Here is a 23,635-nt window from a genome sequence, read left to right as displayed (position 1 = left end):
CTGAAAACAATAAAGACTAGAAACGTACTTTTAGGTGAATCGGATGACTGATTCCAGAAAGAATTTCATTTAACACGTACAAACCCAACAGCAATTCCAAGGATCTTTCAGCAGGGTTAGATGACGAAGAGGAAAATGTGGGATAGTTTCAGGCCGGGGCACAAAAGGACAGCGAAAGAGATTTGAAACGGTGCACGACGTAAACAGCAACGACTCAATGGGGCAGGGGCACGGTTGACAGAGAGAGATACATAAAGGGGCAGCTGAAAGAAACTGAAAAGAGCGGAGAATGGGAAAAAGGAGGAGAGACTGAGCTGTGCATGGAACTATGGGTTGCATGTGGCAGCGAGTGTGGCGTAAACCGTTAGCCGTGGGGTGTTTAGGCTACAGTGCGGGGCTGAGAGTGTCGGTCGGCGCTGCCAGGTGCACCGGAGCCTACATGGGTGGGACCTGGGTTTAGTCGCTCATCAAGCCGCCCATGTCAGCTCCAGGTGTTACACAGGTGAGCACTGAGCACACTGCCAAGCAAAGGAGTAGTGAATAAAGCTGTGTCTAACATATCAGCTTGTGATATACCCTGTCTACTCACGCTGTATCCAATCAGCTTGTGATATACCCTGTCTGCTCATGCTGCATCCAATCAGCTTGTGAAGTACCATGTTTGCTCACGCTGTATCCAATCAGCTTGTGATATACCCTGTCTGCTCACGCTGCATCCAATAAGCTTGTGATATACCCTGTCTGCTCACGCTGTATCCAATCAGCTTGTGATGTACCCTGTCTGCTCACACTGCATCCAGTCAGCTTGTGAAGTACCCTGTCTGCTCACACTGCATCCAGTCAGCTTGTGAAGTACCCTGTCTGCTCACACTGCATCCAGTCAGCTTGTGAAGTACCCTGTCTGCTCACACTGCATCCAGTCAGCTTGTGAAGTACCCTGTCTGCTCACACTGCATCCAGTCAGCTTGTGAAGTACCCTGTCTGCTCACACTGCATCCAGTCAGCTTGTGAAGTACCCTGTCTGCTCACACTGCATCCAATCAGCTTGTGATATACCCTGTCTACTCACACTGTATCCAATCAGCTTGTGATATACCCTGTCTGCTCATGCTGTATCCAATCAGCTTGTGATATACCCTGTCTGCTCATGCTGTATCCAATCAGCTTGTGATGTACCCTGACCCTAGCTGAATCTAATGTAAACTACCAAATGTGATGGATTTAATAATCAATAAAAAAAAAAGAATATGAATAAAAATAAAAAGCAGCAAAAGCCTTATAATTCATCCATGCATCATTTCTCAGGGCAGGTTGCTGCACTCGACAGTGTGTCTGCTTACCTCCGCAGTGCGTGAGCCCGTAGAGAGTGTACCCCTTCTGACAGACACACTCAAAGCTGCCTGGGTAGTTGATGCATGTGTGGTCACATGTCCTTTCAAAGGAGCACTCATCAATATCTGCAGACAAAACAAACAAAACAGAGGAAAAGCAAACATAAGGAGGACATCTTGGGTATAAAGAGGATCCCGGGCAGCATGAACAACCAGAGAGGAAGGTTAACACACCGGAATATATTCTCTCTCATCGATTTTTTGGGTAACACGTTACTTGAAGTGCCACAAACGCTCAGTAATAACTCAGTTACTAATGAAGTACAAATGATGAACAAATACAGTCGCTACTTGAGCTAAAAGATGTGTCATGATTCATTAACGGACAACATGAGTTCAGTATTTCGCTTGTAATATTCATTACTTGTTCCTTCAGTAGTGCACAGCGGTTTACAGAATTAACATATAGTAAGAAAAAGCTTGATAAAACATGCGTCATGATACATTAATGATGAATTAACAGGAGTTCAGTACGTCACACACTACATAAATACTACTGTATTATTTGTGCCCCGTTAAGTAAAGCGCTACTGATTATTTCTCTCTTATAGGCAGTCAGCGGTTCCATATATTGTCTTCAGCTCTCGGTCAGAGATGCTAGCACTGATATCACATGCTGGCTTGATGCTCCTAAAACCCCGATTTATCATGGTGGAGCAGGCATGAGTGAAGGGTTAGGGAGATACAGTGTTTGGGGACAAGCAGGTTGTGACCATGAAGAGTTGGGCACTAGGATTAGAGAACGGTGGTAAAGAGACACAATGAACTGAAAATACTGCTTTTGATTAGGGAGACCGTGAAGCCAATATTTATCATGGCTTACCATGGCATACATAGGAGGAGAACCTCTGCTCCAAGCACAAGGGACGACAGCCCAAACCCCAAAACAGCTGCTCATTGGGAGCGAGGGTATCTATAACCTGTTACGTTCAGTAATCAAATCCACCTACATTTGCCCTTTGGACAATTGGGTTAGGCTCCGCTCATGGCCGGCTCACAGCTGATCTTCCCAGCCATGGCCGAGCCATCGCCCATAAGGGTTGTCTCCGGCCTCAATGAGAATAGATGATGGAGTTCAGCTCCGGAAGCCTCGCAATCAGGGCTGATTACAGAGCCATTCGGTCATAAACACAGCTTACCCTGCTGCCTCAGCAGAAGCGGGCCTTCCCGGTGCTCACACACATGCACAAGCACAGGCATGCACACACTTTAAACTATACCAGTGTTTCCCAACCTGGTCCTCGGGGGCAGGGAGCTGGGAGGGAGCAAAAATGTGAACTGTCTGATATGGAGCTGAAAGGAGCAAAAGTGTGGACTGTCTGGCAGGGAGTTGGGAGGGAGCAAAAAGAAGGACCGACTGTGGGTCCCAGAGGACCGGGAAACACTGAACTATACTGTTAACACATCTCTATCACACGTAAATTCGTCACACACATATAATCAGCACCGAAGTTGCCGACCAGTCAAGGCGACACTTACGGCATATTTAGCATCTCCATTGGACTTCGCAACTAAGAAGGTACGTAGGTAAGAATCACAGTGAAAGATTCTGAAAGTGAAAGCATCACTCGCAGGTTTTTGAAGCAAGCATTACAATACAATTAAAGAGCACTCTTCCAAAACAAGTGTTCTCAATGATTATATAATTCCTTCAGCATCAGATCTACGACAACAAGTATTTTGCATTTAAATCTCAAAAGAAAGTGCATCCATTTGTTTAGCATTTAACTCTTGACACAGTGTCTAATCTGTGTCTCTACTCACACTTAGTGTCACTTTCAAGCAATGAGACTGAGCCCAGTACTGAGTTTATACAGTGTGATGCTGCCTCTTCAGTAGTGTCCTTCGGTAAAGGACTGATTTATGATCAGCCATCAGTCCCAAATTGTAATCCACCCCATAATGGTTATGGAAATCAGACTGATTCATGGTCAGATGCTAAGGCGTGATGTGTTCACGTCCATGTGAATCTGCCTCTGCAGGCCTGGAGTCCCTGTGAAATGCGGCTGATCTATCGCCACACAGCGGTGCTGAATTTAAGACTTTCCGAGCGACTTTTAACAAGACCTGTAGGGGGCAGCGGGGGGGGATCTGCCGCCCACCTCTGAGACATGGTACGACCAGCGGGGAACCAGTAAAACCAGTGCACCACCCCAACCCAACATAAGTGCACTGGGGGGGGGGGGGGGGGGTAGTAGTTAGTTTATTACTGTCATTATTTAATTATATTACTGCAGTGTTATTTTGTCATCATAATTATTCATAATGAGAACCATAACAAGTTCTTCTGCAGGAGGAAAATGAAAAGAGGTAGCAGGAAATATTTTATGTATAACATGTCTAGAAGTACATTATGGGAGCATAACAATCATGTACTCAGGTAATAAATTTTATGATAAGTACTGTGTTCTTTGCCCAATGACAGATTAACTAGGTTACAATAAGCCATTTTTCTGTTATATACTTGGTCTAATTTTTACAACAAGGTGGCCAAGTCAACAAAGATTTGTTTTGCATTTAGGATAGTTTCACGTGAGGGTCCCACCAGCGATTGGGGAAGGAGCACGAACACACGCGAGCTCACGCGGTGGCCTGGCGGAGCCGTGAGTATCCCAATCAGAGCGACGCTAATTAGAGGAAAAGGCGGCGAGCGCCAACATGCAGGAGCTGGCGAGGGGGGGCCTCACTGGAGCCGGCAGACGTGGCAAAGGGGGGGCCTCGCTGGAAAACGGAAACAAAACCCTGGCCATTTACCAAGCGGCACGGCTTCCGGCATCCGGGGGCCGGCACTGGAAAATCACAGGTGGAGAAGCTACTCCAGCTGCAGCCCTGCTTTACAAACTCATGCAGGCTACATGTGTCACTGTCTCCTTTCATTAAGAGACTTGGCCAAAGGGTTTGGTGTTTTTGCCCGGTGGCTGGGGCTGCTACCTCTGCGCTGGTTTTTAAGAGAAAAAAAAAAAACACCTAAGCAGGCAGAACCACCGCACAGCTACGTTACGTTTATTCAGCAACGCTTTTATCTAAGACTTTGAGATTTTGAGTGTCAGATTCCCTGGAGTAACTACAGGTTATGGGCCTCACTCAAGGGCCCAATGATGACATCACTCTGCCACTGCTGGGATTTGAACCTATTTGGCCTTCTGATCATAATAACCCGCCGAGTTAAACACAACCCCCGAGCAGAAGAGATACACACACTCTCCAGCCATGATAGGCTCTCACTGCGGTGACAGCATGACTGGCGAACACGACCCCAGATCAGTCTCGCCCCTGACGTCCAGATCCCCTTAAAAATTAAACACACCGTCATGCCTTGTCGTTAACTAGGCTGCAGGGGTCGGTACTATGGCTGACTGCTCGTATTGCATCATGCAAGTGCCGCGCAAACAGTCTCCTGCGAAAATTCACACAGCTTATGTCACTAAACACCGGGATGAAATTCCCAAGCTCTTCCTGGTTGTGGACCCAGCGAACCTTTCGTTGCAAATTCAGATTTTTAACTTTAATCCACAGACTGGGAGAAATGCATCCCCACTGTTCAGGAAACCATGTGACGGCAGAATCCACTATTTCTCATGTTGGTCTAACCGTTGATGTTTAAGCAGATTTGTTCAACGTGGATTTTATAACGGCAATAAAAAGAGAATAGAGCAGCACACCCAGAGGACTCCTATCAAGGACGTCTCCGTCAGACCGCTAGTCTCGCCTGACCCGATAACCAGGTCAATATGTACACATGTTGAGGACGCTAGTCATGTCATCAGCACTCAGCGACATAACAGGCAGGGGCCAGCAAAGCTCTGAAATTACGTCCCAGACTTCCTGCTAATTACTGAGCCGCGGCGTCCAACGACGGGGCTGCCCGCTCGTGATAAACACCTCGCCCACACCGACAAGAAATTACCGAGACGCTAACTGCCAGCGGTTACCCCGCGGCCCGCAGGCCGCCCCAGACCTCAAGGATGAAAAATAAACTGCGGCATCCGGACCGAATCGTTTTCACCCGATTGATGTCGGCAGGTTTGCAGTTTCAGGAAATAACCTTTTGAAATTGCGGGTGTGCAAACACATGCGTTCTTTAAATTGCTCCAGAGCCATTTACTTCAGGCTATGAATGGGTCCATTGGAAGCAGGTATTACCGTGGTTAAGACCACAGCTACAGAGGCTGATGGTTCAAATAGCCAGGACGTTTCGCATGTCCCTGCAGCTGGATGCTTAACTAAAATATACGGCTAAAAACTGCAAATTAACTTAAAAACGTAAGTAGCATCATAATACATTATAATCATGATGCCATCATAATTGTTGAACCAGAGTAACTGGTTTCCAACTGGCACCAGTCTGAGACCACTATTCCACCCCGCTGTGTAACGCTGGCAGTTTGAGGAAGGGACTGGTTAATTTAGAAAAATCGGCACTTTTTTTTAACGACCCCCGACATCCACATCTTCTGACCACATTCAGAGAACAAATGAAAGTGGCCAAATTTTGTCCCATTGCCTGTGCCCCTCTGGATCAACCAGTCAGGGAATATTTTTGCATAAGGTGAACTGGGTCATGGTCCCAAAGAGGTTAAGCACCACTATGTACAGAATTTCATACACTTCCAAGTTTTCATCTGTCAGCACCTTTCCGGGCAGGAAGATGGATGAGACGACATGAGGACATCATTAGCCGGTAGGGTTGTGATTTTGTAAGCGCCATAAATGTGGCGTAAGAAAGGTAAGTTGTGTCTGGGGGTGGGGAAGATACAGGAGAGGACTAGTATATATGTTAGTAGGTGTGGGGGCGCAAATCACTGGGGATTATAGCTAAGCTGAGAGCATGAAAACAAAGATGATGGGTCAAGGTAGTAAGGATGTGTTGGAGGATAGGAGGACGAGGGGCAAAGAGGTGTCCTTTGGACGCCTGGGGAAGCCATTTTGTCACGGCTTTCACAGGCGGCCCCCTGCCGGCGCGGCGTAATGGCACCGAGACAGATGATCACCCACATCCTGAATCCCCGCCTGGAACCCAAGCCACAGGAACTCCTGGTCCTGGTACCCACCCCACCCCCAACCCAGACACACACATTCGCCAGGCGCAGGCAGAAAAGCAGGTCAGTAATTCACTAATTAACCCTCACCACTCCGCGAGTGCCGTTGCGCAGCATCGACAGGCGCCGCAGATCATCTGTTTGGCAGGCACGTACTTTCGTACGATACAACTTCCACTTTTTCGCGCCATATCTGCTAATCTAATGACGGGAAATGCCTTGTTTTCAGATATATGATCACCTTTCCCCGTTGCTAAATGTCATTGCTAAATGCCAACGGTAAATGTCAAGAACCCACAATCGTTGAGAACCTATTTGACATAGCAGTAAGTGCATGTCGGATACTTGGGCCAGCAATGTCCTAACATACGGCCGCATGGATGAATCAGAGCTCACAGAAACATCTCAGAACAGCACAGAATGGGCTACTGTGAGACCCTCAAATCCACGGGGTGAACTAACCATGGTGTCCAGATGTTTCAGGAAGTCCAAAAGCTCCTCCTCTAGACTCATATCCTGTGTCTCACCTCAAAACCGGACACCTTGATATAAAAATCACTTTTCCCAAGGTAAATGCATGACTTTAAAATATGAAAAGCTGAATAATAATTAGCTGCCGCTAATCAGAGAGCAGTCCCAGCAAATAGGACGCAGATATCTACCAATGCGTTGAAAACATAGAGGGAAATCACAGTTTTCAATAGACCTGGCCAACAGTAGCAGGGAATCCGTCGCCTTGTCCGTGACGCTATGCTCTTGCCGCGATCTGACAACACTTCACGCAGTACGGCTGTAAGTTAGCACTCCCTTAACGGCATCGCTAGGCAGCAGACTGTAACACATGCCCCCCCCCCATTACCCAGAAGTATGTAGGAGCCCAGATTTACTTGATCTGTTATAGATGTGACCTGAAAGGCCCGCTGCAGTGATGACTGTGGCACCATGTTTGGAGACTTGAGGTTCATAGCAAGTGCTCGAAATGCAGCTTTAGGTGTCGATCCCCCCTATAGTGAGGAGGCAGGGATGATTCTTGGATCCTTTAAGGCGGGGGTCATAAGAGGGGCCGTAATTTATACAAAGGGGCCAACCTTATCATTATCCAGTGATATGTTTTGAAATGGTGAGTGACAGGGAAGGGGGCACTCCGGGAACCAATCAGCTTCCAGCTGGGACCAGTGCCCCTGCGGCTCTGCCCCTGTATATCACCCTGCTGTAGCTCAACACTGGTCTGTTACAACTGGGATATTGTCAAGCTATCATATCGTTCTACAGGTGGAGGGTGCAGTTACAGCAGCATTCCCACTAACCGATCTCCACGCAGATTAGAGGAACATCCGACCTGGGAGGTATGGCAGGAAGCCAAAAGCAGGTTCTTTTATAAATGGATGCGGGGCGAGGAGCTGGAACAGAGCCGTAACACAGAGCAGACTAGCTGATTGAGGGGAGGGGGTTAACATTTCCCAAGGGTCCCTGTGCACGAGGGATTGCTTGAAGGGAGAATCAGACAAGTCCCCCCCCTCCCCCCCAGCACTGTCTCACCGCCTTTTCCCCCCTAATAACTGGTCCAATCCATGCTCCCTTCTGTGATATCAGCATTCAGAAAAAGTGCCCCTGGGTAATAAAATCCCTTGGAACGCTTGATGCCTAAACGCTTGTGCCGCACGATTTGGCGTTTGGAGCCGTGAGGATTGTCTGAGGGTTAATGCCGGGAAATCTCTGCCTGTAAATGCAAAATCAGTGGTCATGTGATCAGGCCACAGGTGCAGCCGGATGTAGGGGGTGGGGTGGTCCGCTTCCCCACAAAGGCTGACGATCTGATGAGTGTCAGACTCCTACTGGCGCTGATCCAACGTAGATAAGAGACTATTGAAGTTCCCCCAGCACGAACAGAAGCAGGTCCCTACGCTACATCTAACTGGAAGTGAATTTCCCACAAAAAGAAAGACTACCACCCTATCGCTCTGCAGAACACTGTTGACCTCAAACTTCCCTTTGATACAGATCGCTCGCACCAGGTGATCAGCCTTCCATCTTTTTTAAGAACAAACTCCCTTTCTGTTCAACCATATGTGCCACGATCCGCCTGTGAAAGGTGGCAGGCCGAGCGATGCCGCTCTTCTTCCCTTACAAGTCGCACCTATGTTTAGAGTGTCCCAGTCCGACCAAATCATTCGCAAAGACATCACCTCTACAAAAGCAGCCTTCATTAACGGATACGGGTGCATTTCACACAACAGTCAGGCTTTTGGTCTAGTACTGAGAGTGGAACGGCCATCATCAGGTCATCAAGAGTTTTCTTTATTAATTAAACAAACGCACAGATGCTGATCTTTGAAAGCAGGAAAAGTCACAATGGATGAATAAATCAACCTGATCAACCCAGCAGTTCGGGCATGCAAGTAAAGAAAAAAAAAATCACAGAATGCTGTCAAATGTGGTGGGGGTGCCTTTCCTGACCTCCGCACTTAAAGCTATCGTGGCAACATTAGGTCTGACTGTTCACTCACAAGCCCCATAGCACAGTTCCAGCAAAAACACTGTTACCAGACAGTGAATCAAAGTGTCTCATGCATCAAATCCAAGAACATTTCCCTTAGTGGGATAATTAGAATGAGAGCGCTTTGCACTTGGCAATAAAGTCATCTGGATCCATCCCAACGTTTCCTATTAAAGTGCAATTTTATTTGACACTGCTGCCTCCAACCCTGTTCATTATAACAGCATTCGGATTAATATGTGAAAATGTTTTCCGTCTTGTGTTAAGACCTTCCACACAGAATCAGTGATGTTGTATTTAATAAGATCTGCTGCGAGTAAACAAACGTTAATAATTACCAGGCCGCTACGTATTTTATACGTTTGAGCAGAACGTTAGAACGGAATATGTTGTTATCTGGTTCATAACCTTGAAGGATTTGCTTCTATCGTTTGATGTGATGCAGATTCTGCCATAAAACTTATTGCCCGGAGTGCGTGTTACAAGTCAATAGCAAAACACTGGTATCCTTCACAAACGAGAACGCCACATCAGAGATGCGTACATGTGCACTGCGCTCGTGGAAAAAAAAACATGCAGCGAAAAGGAAAGAAAACTTGTTCCTTGTCAAGTATTTGCTTTGAACCATTTTGGTGAGATGTGATGACGACCTCACACACTGGCGCAGCTTCCAAATGCAAACTGCAGTCAGCACTGCGCATAAACTTCCTCAGCAGCCGGCTTACTTGGCGTCAGCAGGTGATGCTCTGCTGTCTCCACCTATATGAACTTTTCCTGGCTTATATCGATCTTTTTTTTGACTTGATATTATAAATACAAGGAACACAAGGAATTAAAGATGAAAAAAAGAGAGACCTTTAAGGTAAGTGCACGGGCACAGAAGCACAGGGCACAATGTCTGTCCCTCCCCCATCTCCAATCCCCAACACCGCAGGGACAAAGTACAATATTTATTACTGCTTACAAAGAGTACAATCAATTCTGCTAAAGAGGTACAAGTCATTATCCATTACCCTGGCAGGGCCTGTCTGCTAGATAGGACATTATCCTTGAAGCGTACTCTAAGCAGGCACAAGGCCAGGTTAATTAACCCCCCCACCCAACACCCTCCCCTGAGTGAATCCTGGCAACGTTCCTCGAAGGTGTCTCTCCAGAAGCGGTTTTCCTCGTGAGAACTCACAAGAAGAAGATACCTAGGAGTGGAAGGAGCAAAGCTGGGCAGAAACTCGACACACGCGAGAAAGAAAGTGTGAGGAAAAGAGGACCGACACAGATCCACGGCGTGGGGCTGAAATCAATGGACGACCTTGTTCTTCAGGCATGTTCCCACAGCTCTAGCTTGACTCCTGACTGCTTAGGTCTGCCACATGTTTTTGACAAGTACTTGAGTGTCAATGGAATGCCAACAGGTAAAACGAATGGCCTTACAGCCCCGGCATTGCAGTCTTTGATTCCAAAAACATCTTCGGTCATCTTCAAAGACCCCACACTCAACTGAGGTGGGTAAGATTCCCAAACAGCTGAATGGCTCTCAGAGTCGGCAGTCTCCAGCTAGACCCCGCCCTCCATACCCATTCCGTTTCTCTACCTTCAACACACACATCGCAAATATCATCACACCCATCAAACCCAAAGAGTCGCGACAGCTGAAGGAAACCGTGGACAGTTCCTAAGCTTTATGAAATGGGAGGCGGTAACGAGACCTCAGCTTCCCGTGTTCGTTCCAAATTGCACCCACAGGAGCTACAATCAGGTTCTCGTGTTTTGTCTCCTCGTTGGATCTCATCAGAATGGCGAATAAGCCAAATCACAGACCACTACAGGGGCATTACAATGAGACCCAGACAGCCACTGGAAGCAATGGCTGTGCTACCAAATATGAAAGTCCCTCCATAAAAAACATGATGTCGTCAAAGTGACAGTTGGGCCACCTGTATCTCCAAAAACCATTAACCCTGTAGGAGTCTGGAATCAGAGTTGCTGGGGCTTCACTGTGTCCGTAGCGTCTAACTGCAGTGTGTTTGGTGCAAACATGGCCGCAGTCGAAGCTTGAGCCTCATATTACTAGAAAATCAAGTCTCAGGGTTCGCTTCTGTACTTCTTTACTGAAGCTGCAGGTTTACTCACTATTAATCAATGCTCCTGGCTTCCATCTACCATCGTTCAGCCTCATCATTTCACTTCTCAGGCATCAAGAAAACATTCAGTACCGCAAAGGCACCAGATTCGAACCGCTTGACACATACTGAGTGCGAGTGTAATACAGTAACCCAGTGCAGAAAAAGCTGCTATAAGATGGAAAGATGGAAGGGCGGATGGAACACACTGTAAAAGATGCCTTCCATAAAGAATGAAAAACAAAATAATGACAATATGGGAGCTCTTTAGTGTTTTGTAAAGTTTCAGATAATTGTGGCTTTGTTGGGAAAATGAAATTGCACTCTGCACTCACTTGCCTTGGCATGGCACCTGTTGTAACTTGTATTAAGGAGTCAGCATTCATTGTCAACAAGTAACCATGGTTACACGTGCAGAGGATCTCAGGGGCTCAGTGAACGTGCAGCAGATCCATAGTGGGTCAGGGGGTTTGTGCCAGGAAGGGGAGGGGCCATGTCACGTGACGGGGGACGAAGATGGCATCCTGGCAGCTTGCCTCTCACCTTGGCAGCTGCGCTCATCCGTCAGCAGCTTGTGGCCCTTTTGACAGCTGCACTCGAAGCTCCCCACCGTGTTCCTGCAGAAGTGGTCACAGCCGCCATTGTTCTCTTGACACTCGTCGATGTCTGTGTGAAGACAGGGCAGAGGGACAGTAACACGTTACTGCTCTGTTACAGCTGAGCTCGGGAAGGAGAGTAACATATTACTGCTGTGTGACAACTGAGCCTAGGATGGAGAATAACATGTTACTGCTGTGTTACAAATGAGGCAGGGAAGGAGAGTAACATTACTGCTCGGTTACTGCTGTCACAACTCAGCCTGGAAAGGAGAGTAACACGTTACTCCTCCGTTACAAGTGAGCCAGGGAAGGATAGTAACATTACTGCTTGGTTACACTGTGACCCTGTGCTGTAAGCAGATGGATGACAGAGGGTATCAAAAATAACAGAGAGATTTAGATATTTTGTGAGGAAAGCATGGGGTTAGAAGGCAGGTCAGCTAGCATCCAGCACCTCCAAAGCACTTAGGGTTAACGGCCTTGCTCAAGAGCCCAAGAGTGACGTGAGCACTCCGCAGTCCAAAGGATTCAGCCCCACATCTTTATGGTCCTGACCATTAATCCCTAACCTACTGAGACAAAGTATTCCGACTGGCACTAACGCGAGATGCCTGGATGTGCAAAAGCCCGAGATACCACACTGAACAGAGTCATACACAACATCCCACACCACAACAGGGAGGTCATGCTACCTGGTTCTGACAGGTTCTGACAGGTTCTGTGCTTCTTGGCACTGCCCTGCGAAGACCCTGTCAAACGCTGTCCGTCAGCAGCTACTGGGTATCAGAACACTTACAGTCTGTATCGAAAGCGTTGGCATCCCAGCTCACCCGAGCCTGTAGGGGCATGACAGAGTAGCTCCTTGGACTGACAAACGCAAACAGACCTCCCCCATGCTGGCACGACCATGCAATGCTACCAGTGGGAGGGGTCATGTGATATGTTGATTTGGGGAGGAGGTGTGACTCTTCCTGTCCTATCAGGATATTGCTTCACTAGGTAATTGAAAGACAACTTTATGGAAAAGGGCCTTAAGGGAAGGGGGATTAAAACGTTGTATATTCGAGGTGGCACAGACAACTGTCATATGGATAAGCACATGACCGACATCCTACTTCCACTCATTCCTGGATTCTGTGTTTGGTGGAGAACTCAGAAAAAGCCCCCCCCCCCCCCCCGCACCATTATAGATGACTCAAGTACTTCAGCACTCTTACAAAGAGGCAGGGTAGAGCCATAATACTATGTGTCTCTTCTAGCTTCTATGAAAACCACTGAACATGACCCCTTACATAAACATGCACATGGGGCCCGCTCCAGCTACAGACAGGATAGGCAGTCCGCGAATTACCTGCCTTGCGGAGGAAGTGAAATGACCATCAATTTTTTAGAGGGGCGTCCCAAGTAAAGGATTGCCTAGGGCCCCTCAAAAGGTAGAAATAGCCCTGCAAAGTACAAAGGCGTACAGGCACGGAATGATTGAGCGGAAAAGCACAAAAATGCAGGGGAAAAAAAACCCAGGTGGGATGCAGAAGAAGAGGAAGAGGGAAGTCAGTGAGGGTGGCATGAAAGAGTCTGGGGAGGTAAGACCATTTTAATGGGCTTCGGAAGGGCGCATACAACAGGACAGGCTAAGCCGCAAGAGAGACGTCCAACACAAGCCTTACGTGGCAACGGAGATATAAGGGAAACCCAAAAGGAGATGAACTTTCTGCTCCTGGCCGGACAAAACCAGATCAATTTCCAATGCGCTGGTCAGTTATTACCACAAACATCGAAATTATGCTACAGGCCTTTCACAGGAACACTAACTGAGACACAGGAAAAATTGTAAGCTATCTAGTTTCACATATTTTGACTTATTAAAACCATTAATTTATCATAACTACACATTCAGAGCACTCCACAGGGTTGTAAACTGGATACCCCAGTCACTTCGGGGCAATGATACAGTACAGAAGAGGTACAAAGCAAACGTTGCTAAAGAACCATAGTACCAACTTCTGACAACGGCGATATCAGCACATTTTATCAGGAATAAGGAGAGAGATCACCAACGTCAAAATTACCTATAGATTTGGATTAAACCTCAGAGGCTGACCTGATTCAGGAGGTCCAAGCAAGAGGCCCCCTCCCGTTGCGAGGAAGTAAAATGAACCGGAGCGTAGTCTAGTAGAGTGTTGAAAAATCAACCCCCCAACCCAGGACAGGTTTGACAGTGGCCTAGCCTTGACCAAGGTCACTATGTCACTGACTGCAACATGTTTGGGCTAATCTATCATTATCTGATATATAAACATTGTCAGGAACCGGATGACTTTGAGATTAGACTCCCGAGACCTGATCAGCCTGTAACTGAAATGCACACTAAGCGATCAGCATGCTGAGCTCCTTCAAGGTGGGCCACCTGAGAGCATCAGAAGGCTGGACAGCCGACAGGATACATCGATAAAAACTATGGACCTGAGTTACAGGTGAAAGACAAATCGGCCTTAAATTACAACAGTGCTTTGAAAATAACCACCTTTGAATAAAACGCTCAGGCATTTATGGTCTTCAATGCCATAGAAGATCAGGACCCAGTTCTGGCTAACTTGACATCTGGAGACCTTTAAATGTGTCCACAAAGTGCGACCCCACCTCTGACACGACCATCTTAGGGTCCCCCTGCTTGAATGGCCAACACTTGCTTCAGGAATAGACAGGACCAAGGAAAACATTCGTTCCATCCGAAGTTTGGGAAAGGTCCTTCTATTGGCACGGCTAGGCTGCTGCCATCGCAGCCAAGTCAAATATCCCAACACGACATGGAGGCGAGCATCACACCTTAAGCCATCAACGTATCAGTCCTCAGCCGTGCTTGACAGCGTGTTCACCCCAACATGTCACGCGTACCTGCACACAGCGCCTCCAGTTGACCGGGTGTCCCATGTTTTGCCTGCCAGTAGTTGACCAATGATGTCAAGATGCATTAACCAATGATGTCACGGCACATTATCGTCACTGTTCACCAAAACATGAATACTATCAAATCTACATTCTTCAATGATATAATTTCAGTAAAAAAAAAAAAAAAAACTCGGGTTCACATTTGGTAACCTAATCTATGTCTCCCAAGAGATTCTATCGTTGCACCATTCGGTACATTCCATTTTGAGGAGACACGCAACACCAAGACTCAGACCCATTCTGAATCACATTTAAACCAATAAGTCACAGAGATTACCATCAGTCCTGCTAACAGGGACCCTAAAATGATTTACGGCAAGCTGAAATGGCTGTCCTGTAACACGCTGGTTTGAAGAGCAGTTCCTACAAAAATACCACAGGTTAAGTGTCTTGCCCCAGGGGGTAAAAGAGGGGCGTCTGATCCTCTGAATCCGTGACCCTAACCTGCTGCCTGACTCTCTTCACAAGATCCTTCTGTAAGTCGCCTAGGCTTGGTTTACATGGCTGAAGAATCCCCTGGGACAGAAGGTCGTTCACATCCACTTCTCGGAGATGCTGCCCAGTGTTGATGGGAAAGTCATCTTCTTCTCCCGTCACCACGGCTCAGGGACACAAGGTGGCCTCGCACACACTTATGAGCATCTGAACACCGCAGGTCAACAAAGGTCCCCCCAGGTCATCCAATCGCCTTTGACCACTCCAACCCACCAACCCCGAGCTACCCCCCCCCCCCACCCGACTATAATCCCAACACCCCTGCAAAGAAAATCTCATGATCATCATTCAGTTAAACTCCCAGGAAACACTGGCATTGTCTCACATGCTTGTCTTGGTGTCCCCCTAATTACCTAGTTGGAAAAAGCTGGATAATAATGCAGTATTATATTGGCCTTAATGGACCATTTAAGCTTAAATAAATAACTTAAGTGTTTTAACATCTTGAAATGATAAACTTAGGAGGGGAAAAGCAATTGCAGGCTACCGAAAGTCAATATTCCTGCCATTCCATGTTTTCCCAGGACATTCCCAAACGGCGAACTCACACTTTATGCGAGCAAAAGGCGAATTGGAGCTTCTGCGCTCACGCACGCATGCTGCGAGCAGGCAGCCTACACGTGAATAACGCCCCGTAAGAGAAAGGCTCCAGCCGCCAGCTAAAATGCAGCCCAGGCCGGCCCTCGGGAGATCTGTGCAAAGCTCGGGGGCAAAGAACCGTCTGAGATCCGCCATGGCGGTGATTCCGCACCGACAGCCCACGTGCCAGATGAGTGGAACGGATTCCGCGTGACCTCGATTGAGCGTGCCATGCCAGCCTCCATTCCGCACGGCCCTTCTGGCCGCAGACACGTTTTCCTGCACGTTTCTGACTACCGGAACGTTCTTCTGTATTTTCTTCCTTTTTTCTTTTTTTTTTAACTGTACCCATGGCTCCACATTACGGTTCTGACCACAGGCGTAATTCCCACCACAGGGACAATTCTCCCCACTGCACATTTTCCACAGACGGGGCTCCCACATGCCGACTTTTCACCAGAGACGCTTCCCGCCGTGTTGTGTTTGTCCAAAGGGATGTGTCCCTATACCACGCCTCTAACCTCGCGCATAGCTCGGCCAACATCAGCAGGTCTCCAGCGCAGTCCTGACTCCGGACATGGCCCTCGGCATCTCCACCCTGACTGTGTGCCCCCACCCCCCGCATGTGGTTCAGCGGGCTATGCCTCTGTGCCTGTGATCAGAAGGTCATGCGTTTAAGCCCCAACCTTGGCCGTACAGTCACATCTCAAACGGGCACCTGAGCAAGGCTCAAAGCCCACCCCCCAAAATGCACCATGTCAATGGCCCTGCACTCATACCTGTGCAATTAACAAATAAAGGATCATTTTCTGCTAGGTCCTCATACAGTCTCGGCTCTGGTGCCACCTAGCACAGGAGGAGCACCTTAGCACCAGGGGACCATGAACTTATCCCTAAGAGTGATTAGGGAGTGTATCCCTAATCAAGTCAATGTCAACTCCTGGTGCCCATATAGCCGTCATCCCTCCAGAACATTCCATCTTCCATTAGGGTCTTCAGGCGTGCCAATATCATGTTGAGTGTTGCGATCCATTCTATCCAACTTGACGCTAGTCATCTTCTTCCTCTTTCCTTCTACTCTTCCAAGGATTGTGGTTCTCCACTGCACTGGCTGTTACTCGATTATGGCCTAAACGATGGCTAGTTAAAGTCTAACTGACAGGTCAAACTAATGATGTCGTATTCACATCACTAACGGGCTAAGCGGTAAACATATTACTTCCTTGCGGGTCATTTAGCAGTTCATTTACTTGATTAAGACATCTGGGCCGCCAGAAGCCTGGTGATTACGCCTAACCACGAGTCCGGCAGTGAGGCAGATGGATTTTCTTTTAATGAGCTTTGCTAATTAAACCACTGCGATACATGTGCTCTTGACACAGCCCTAACCACATGAAGGCATGAATCCCACAAAGACAGACTCTTCGTCATAGTGGTACGAAGCAAAGGTGGTGGAGCTCTGCGTGGGGGTGGGGGGAGTGGGAAAAAAAAGCTGCTGCCCCTCCATCCATCCTTTTCCTGCGGTCCAACACCTCGGCTAGACACGGCTCACCGCAGGCCGGTGCGGATGCTGCTTATCTAGCTATTTACTGGCTGTCGCGGAGGGTGTGATGTGGCATTTGAAGCGGCCCGACAGTGCCGCAGACTGCGGCCGCATTAAAGCCACGTTGCATTCCTGCTGCGGTTCCATTTCCCGCGGGGAGGGGGTGCATGAGCAGGTGAGACTCTCTGGTGTGGTTCGAGAACCTTCCCGGGGGGGTTTGGGGGTGACGCAGACTGCCTGGCTTTCAGAATTTCAGGCTTCGGTATGCCTGGGCACCTGAAGCTCAACCCTGGGAAACAGACGGTTCACATTGGACTGCTACAGGTTCTCTCCTCCCTACTTGGGAGTTTTTGGTTCATCTCTGCTGTTGTCATCTGGCTTTCTTTCTTTCACTTCTTTGTCTTTCATTCCTCTGTTTTTTGCATTGTTCTCTCTTAATGATGTTGTACCCATGTAAAGCGCCTGGGGGGGCGAGACTGTTGTGAAAGGCGTTATATAAAAATAAATTGAATTGAACTGAATTCTGGGATGGAATGTGGAGATGAAAGCACTCCTTAGACACGAGTTCCTCATTTTTAACCCTTCAGTTCTGAGGCAATTCTCGGCTGGAGGAATGCAGAGTCAGGCCAGAAAGAAAGGCCAGTCTCGGAGTCTGGTGGCACGTCGGTGCTCCAAAAAGTGCGTATAGCAATAGTCAGTGCACTGGCAGACACCTGAAACTCAACAAGTAATTTGAAACTGGGTAGAGGATTCAGGTTTCATAAAGGCAAAGTCCGTGTAGAGCAATCTCCTCCGTGCACCCAAAGAGGCTCATCTCGCAGAAGTGTGGGACTGCTCTCCTTTTTAAGAAATTCAATCTTATTAGTTTTAGGTTGTAATAATCAGATTATGCAGCTTGTACAGCCAGTACTTCTGCCGACCAATTAGACAGATCAGATTTAATCATGGCGTGAAGCCCAGAAGATCAGACTGACACTGCCATGTAGACGTGATCCGATTTGCAAATCAGTGCACTAATGCACTGCGAAAGGTAGCGAGAGCCGCAAGTTGAGGTTGGCCTGTGGGGACAATCATCATTTAATACACAAGCTCACTCCAAAGCTTCCATTCTTCTGGGGAGGTGGACAAATAAATCTGTCATATCATTTGTTATCAGCTGTGAAACTCTGAAAACTATGAACAGTTATTTGCAATTTACTAAGGTGAATGGGGACTTGTGGGCTCTCCATTCTGGTAGCTCTATCCTGAATACATTAGCGGCTTATTTTTTTCCCCCCGCGGAAAACATTCTTCACAAACAACTGATGAAGCAAACAATGAGGCAGGGCTACCAAATGAAGCTAATTAAGAACCAGGGAGAAGAGCCCTACCAACAGTCCTTGGCACAGCAAGAACCCTGACCCCTATTGGACAAACAATAAAACTGCAGCAGGCCCTTCTGAGTGACCACACTTCCCACATCAAGTAATTTTAATTTGCAACAGATCAGACTGTACAGGGAGTTAATGGAACACAAAGTAACTAATAAAATAAAAAAATATCTAGCAATACGGCCAGCTGACCACTTATACGAAGGAGATCCTCTTGTGGCCATTTTATGAGCACTCCTACTTCCCTCTGCAGGGGCAGGAATGCAGGCCAGTCGTGACCTGCCTCAGGTGCCAGTGCTGGTTTTGCACCTGAGAGGTCGGCTGCCCTCACCCCCCCCCCCAGGAAGAACGTGAAGACATAATTCATCCGTGACCCCCTTTCACCGCAGACGTTCCTTCTAATCATGCATCTGGAAATCTGGAAGCTTTTGGGATTGGCAGACGGCTCCGGCCGCCGGGTCGCAGCTCAGAGCCTGCAATAAAACCACCCCTCCATTACAGCGTCTGTCATCAAGCGCAGGCGAGAGCCCCCCCTCCCCTCGCTCGTCCGCCCGCCTGCCCGCCAACCTACACGAAAGAATATTCATCGCGGGGATTCAATTCGACCCAGCAGAGTTTTATCTTTGCCGGCAGAACTACCTGCCTGACCGCGGGGGTCACAGTCGCCTTCGGCGGAAAAACCACACCCTTTCTGAAAATTAATTCTTGCCCCTATGGCATCGTGCTCCTGTCGTGTCCGTGGCGGAACCACCGGCTTACCTTCCCCTCATTAATCATCCCTAAAGCTCAGGCCTCCCTTACCCACATGTATTTTAAAGGCGAACCACCTCACTGAATGACGACAGTAGAATTTCTCCTGACCACAGGTCTGCTTGATCGGCTGGTCTTTACTGGTACCCGGTGACATGAAGAGCGGCCTCATGGGATACTTCTGAGCCAGTGCAACATGGAGGTCGTTCTGAAATCTCAGCAACTAGCATAGATGCTATATGCGGTGCGCTCAGAGAACATAGCCACTTAGCACCTAGCATCTCTCAGTGAATGTGTCCATGGGGGCAGTGGGGAGGCTAAAGTAAGCGCTGTGTGGCAGCCCCACTGACCGCTTCGCCCTTCCACTGCCCCCCCCCCCCCCACACACCCCCACACGAGAGCCCTTTCAAACTGAACTCTGACCCCTTGAGCTCTCTCCAGCGTCAGCCGAAAAAAACAGGCCCCAATGCTAACAAGACACTCGATCCTGAGAGGGTGCCCCCCCCCCCCCACAGCCACTCAGCCACTACCCAGGACGACTGTGTGCAACGTTGCCATGGCAACGAGCCCCGGTCATGAGAAAGGAGGAAGATGGGTGAGACCTCTGGGCCGTAGATGATGTCAGGTGGCAAATAGAGACCTGATTCAAGCAGATTGGGGGAAAAAAGTTCTGCAATTAATGAGTTTACAGCCTCGGGTCAGCATGTTAATGTCGTATGAGCATCCCGAGGATCCGCTGGACCGTCTCCCGTCAATGCGGCATGGATTTCGGAAAAGAAGTAACCGATCTCTCGAATAAAACCTCCATTTAAAAGGGCCGCGAGCAGGATTCGCTCCATATTCAAGTTTAATGGCACCGTAAATCAGCGGCAAATTTATGGAGTACTTGATGGAGAACAGAGTTTTGGATATGACTGATTCTAAGGACACATCCACCGTTCCGTGCAGCGTGCAGGGGAGGGAAAGGAATCTAATGCGAGGGGGAAATCACAGGCCGGCCAGCTTATAAATCCGGCAGTGTAAGACGATGAGGTAATTACGCAGACTGGAAAAAGCTATTTATGGTGTATTATTTTAGGGAGCGCGTTTACCGCCTTGTTTGCATTTGCTCCTGATGTAGCAGCATCAGTGACTGCGCTGATGATTATAGCTTCCTGTGCCCATCTGACGGGCTGATGGTGGCCACACCGAACATCTGCTTTGGGGGGGGAATCTTATTTATTTTAACAAACGCTTTTACCTAAAATGGGGTCAGCATGTCCCTGAAGCAACTGAAGGTTAAGGGCCTTGATATCACAACCTTCCGATCACTGGTGCAGCGTCCTAACCCACTAAGCCACACGTCGCCCCCTGTGGGACGCGTCAGAGCATTGCACATTATACTCTAAGGCCTGGCTCTAGTAAGGCTAGAAAGGAGATATTACTCTTTTTTTTTTGGTAACAATTTGATAAATAGCTAGAAATGTCCTAGAGAAGATGGACAGCAGGCAGTTTAAGTCTATGAGTGGAGGCCAATGAAACGACCGCAGCAGGAGGCTGCCGGACAGCCTGGCGTGGCCCCCACACCCCATCGTCTTCTCCCACTCCCACACCCGTGTTCAACATCTTCCAGGTTGATGTCTGAACCTGACACAGGAAGGATGTATATCGCATAAACGCAGGAAGCGAGACGGGACAACATTTTCTGCCGTTAGAATTTACCAGAACAAAACCGGCCACAGCATTTAAGCTGCTATGCTAATTTGCAGCTGGAAATGCGGAAGGAAGACCGCAGTCACCTGAAACAGGTTTCATCTGTTCTTTTAGAGGCGAAAACACAATGTACAGACAACCTCAAGACTTCCAAGTGCAGTCACACGGGGGGGGGAGCAAACTCGCTTCCAGAGTTTGCCTTTGTACACGCAGCAAGACGTTACTGCGTGCCCTTTGTTTTCCTTTTTTGCATTAAAGGAGTTAAAAGCAGCCAATGAGGGGTTTTGCAACATCTGTGTACAAGTCGCCAGTAGGGGGTGCTGTGTCTGAGCTAGAGAGTGGGTCCTTGGAGCCAGGGGCCTCACTGTTTAAACAGCTCCAAGTTTGCCGACGTGTCTGTGAACCAGAGACGGCTCTGCCACAGTATTTACACACATACGTGCGACATTCCCCGCCCCCGGGCTGAAAAATACGGCACTAAGGCCCGGGAAGGGATGGGACTCTTCGTTTGTGACGCCGCAGTGTTGTCATGGTGACAAATGCAAACGAATTAGGGGAAATGCAAGGAAAGGGTTATGAGCCATCCAACCCGACCCCATCCGAAGGACCCAGAATCACCCACACTAGGGTCTGGGTCTTTACCCCTTATACAGCCCATAAAAGGATTCGGCCGGTAAAATCTGTAGAATCTGAGGACATGACGAAGAAGCCAGGTCTGTTCATTCAGCAGGGGCACAAAATGATCCGAATGTAGACACAAGCCATAAAGCACCAAGCCTGAACATAAACAGTCCCCGGGGACATGATTAATTTGAAACAGAAAGCCCATTCACACGGGCGGCGCATGGCCCACAGGAGGACCGGCGCAGGACCGGCTCCCTCGGGCAGGGGCGCCTTCAGCGGGCCACACTGCCATCCGTGCTGGCGCATTTCAATGATTTTATTTTCTGCCGGGTCAACCTTGGGGTCGAGCCGTTCAGCGCCGTGTTTATTTGGACAAGGCTAGAGGCCCCCCCCCCCCCCCCCCAGCCACGAATCGAGGTTGACTGGGGTGAGACGGGACAGAACCGACCCCGACGATGGAGATTAGGGTTGACATCCGCATCTGCGGCCACGTGCTATACCGGTCAGATGAGCCGGTGTCTCCAGAGCAGTGAATGATACCAGGACTCTTGCTCCCCAAGTATGAATGAGGAAGTTCTGACGTCATATGGGGGGGGCACTTTCGCATGTGTTTCAAATGATTTTTTTCTCATTCGTTCATTTGTTTGTTCAATTGTTCATTCGTGAATTAATTCTTTCATTCCCCATTCCCACGTGTCCTATGCAGGGTTGTGGGGAGCCAGACCTTATCCCAAAAACAAGGAATGGAAGGTTGAGAATAACCCAGGACAGGGTGTCGACCCGTTGCAGGATTTTTTGAGAAAATACGAAAAATTAAATTACTTATATGAATATGGAAAAAAAAATAGGTTTTGTGATACTTTGCCTCATGCCGCACAATGTTAAGAAAAAAATTATATATGGTGCTATTTTTAAATTGTAACATTTTAAACTTTAAATATTTTAAATGCAAAATGTGAACCCACTATGTCGGAGAGGTACACCAGCAATGTACTGAGAGCAGATCCGGGCGCCACACATGCAGTTACACACACATGCAGTTACACACACATGTATACAGACAAAGACAAACGCAACGCGCTCCCTGACACCAAGCGCTCTCTCACCTTTGCAGGTTTTGCCGTCGGGCTGCAAGGTAAAGCCCACGGGACAGCTGCAGCGCACTCCGGTGGCGGTGTCCTTGCATGTCCTGTCACACCCGCCATTGTTCACTGCACAGGTTTCTGGGTAAAACACAAAAAAAAAAAAAAAAAACAGGACGAGGGAGGAGGGGAAGCGACAGATTATGAGTTACTAGAGATGGATAAGAATCAGGTACAACTGAGGATGACAACGCCCCAGACTGGAGAAAGAATTCCCCACAAACAACATGAATTATGAAAAGGCTATATAGAGATTACATGTACATGTACATATATAGCTCTTTTCAAATTCCCAGTGCTGCTGATTCTCAGCCACATAATGCTCGTTACATTTTCTGTTCTCCATAATTTCCACTAGGGACCGATAAAGGCAAAAGCTATGAACTGGCAGATTCTCAGTTGGTCAGCCGTGACCAGCGCCGGAGAAGCAGAGAACCTCCGTTCTGCCATCGCACACCAAAGAAACTCGCATCGAGTAGCGTTTCGCTGACAAAGGGGAGAGCTTAGTATGTTAGTTAGGTGACCCGAGTCTCTCAAAAAAGTCGAATAAAAGTATGATGCTCGACCAAAAACAATACAGGAGAGTTGGGTTTCATTTCCTGACAGGCCGTGATGCTTCCAGCATTTCCAGGTTCCCCTTCCAGCCGTTAACGACCGTTGCGTACCGGGCGAGGAGGGATATTTTGTTAAATTTGTGAAATGTTTTTATTCCAATCAAGTGTTTAAGGGCGAGATGAAAACCTGCATAAACAGAAGTCAGAGCAGAGGCAGAACCGCAGACCCCTGCAACTAGAAAAGTAAAATCCCACACAGGCATAAATACCCCGAAGACCTTTACGGGAAAAGGA

The 23,635-nt window shown here is 48.2% G+C and overlaps 1 protein-coding gene across 3 annotated transcripts in view; it reads right to left on the bottom strand.

Moving 5' to 3' along the window:
• scube1 (signal peptide, CUB domain, EGF-like 1) overlaps positions 1-23,635 on the bottom strand; it is an 87,786-nt gene that overhangs the window by 14,204 nt on the left and 49,947 nt on the right. For all 3 annotated transcript variants that reach the window (XM_049007462.1, XM_049007463.1, XM_049007464.1), the window contains 3 exons: positions 22,752-22,868; positions 11,588-11,710; positions 1,341-1,457 (listed from right to left, as the gene is read on the bottom strand). In XM_049007462.1, the coding sequence (XP_048863419.1) occupies positions 1,341-1,457; positions 11,588-11,710; positions 22,752-22,868 (357 nt within the window). The remainder of the gene's footprint in view (positions 1-1,340; positions 1,458-11,587; positions 11,711-22,751; positions 22,869-23,635) is intronic.

The sequence above is a fragment of the Brienomyrus brachyistius genome, chromosome 3 (genome assembly GCF_023856365.1).
Source record: "Brienomyrus brachyistius isolate T26 chromosome 3, BBRACH_0.4, whole genome shotgun sequence".
NCBI classification, from domain to species: Eukaryota; Metazoa; Chordata; class Actinopteri; order Osteoglossiformes; family Mormyridae; genus Brienomyrus; species Brienomyrus brachyistius.
This window is presented reverse-complemented; position numbering and strand designations above follow the sequence as displayed.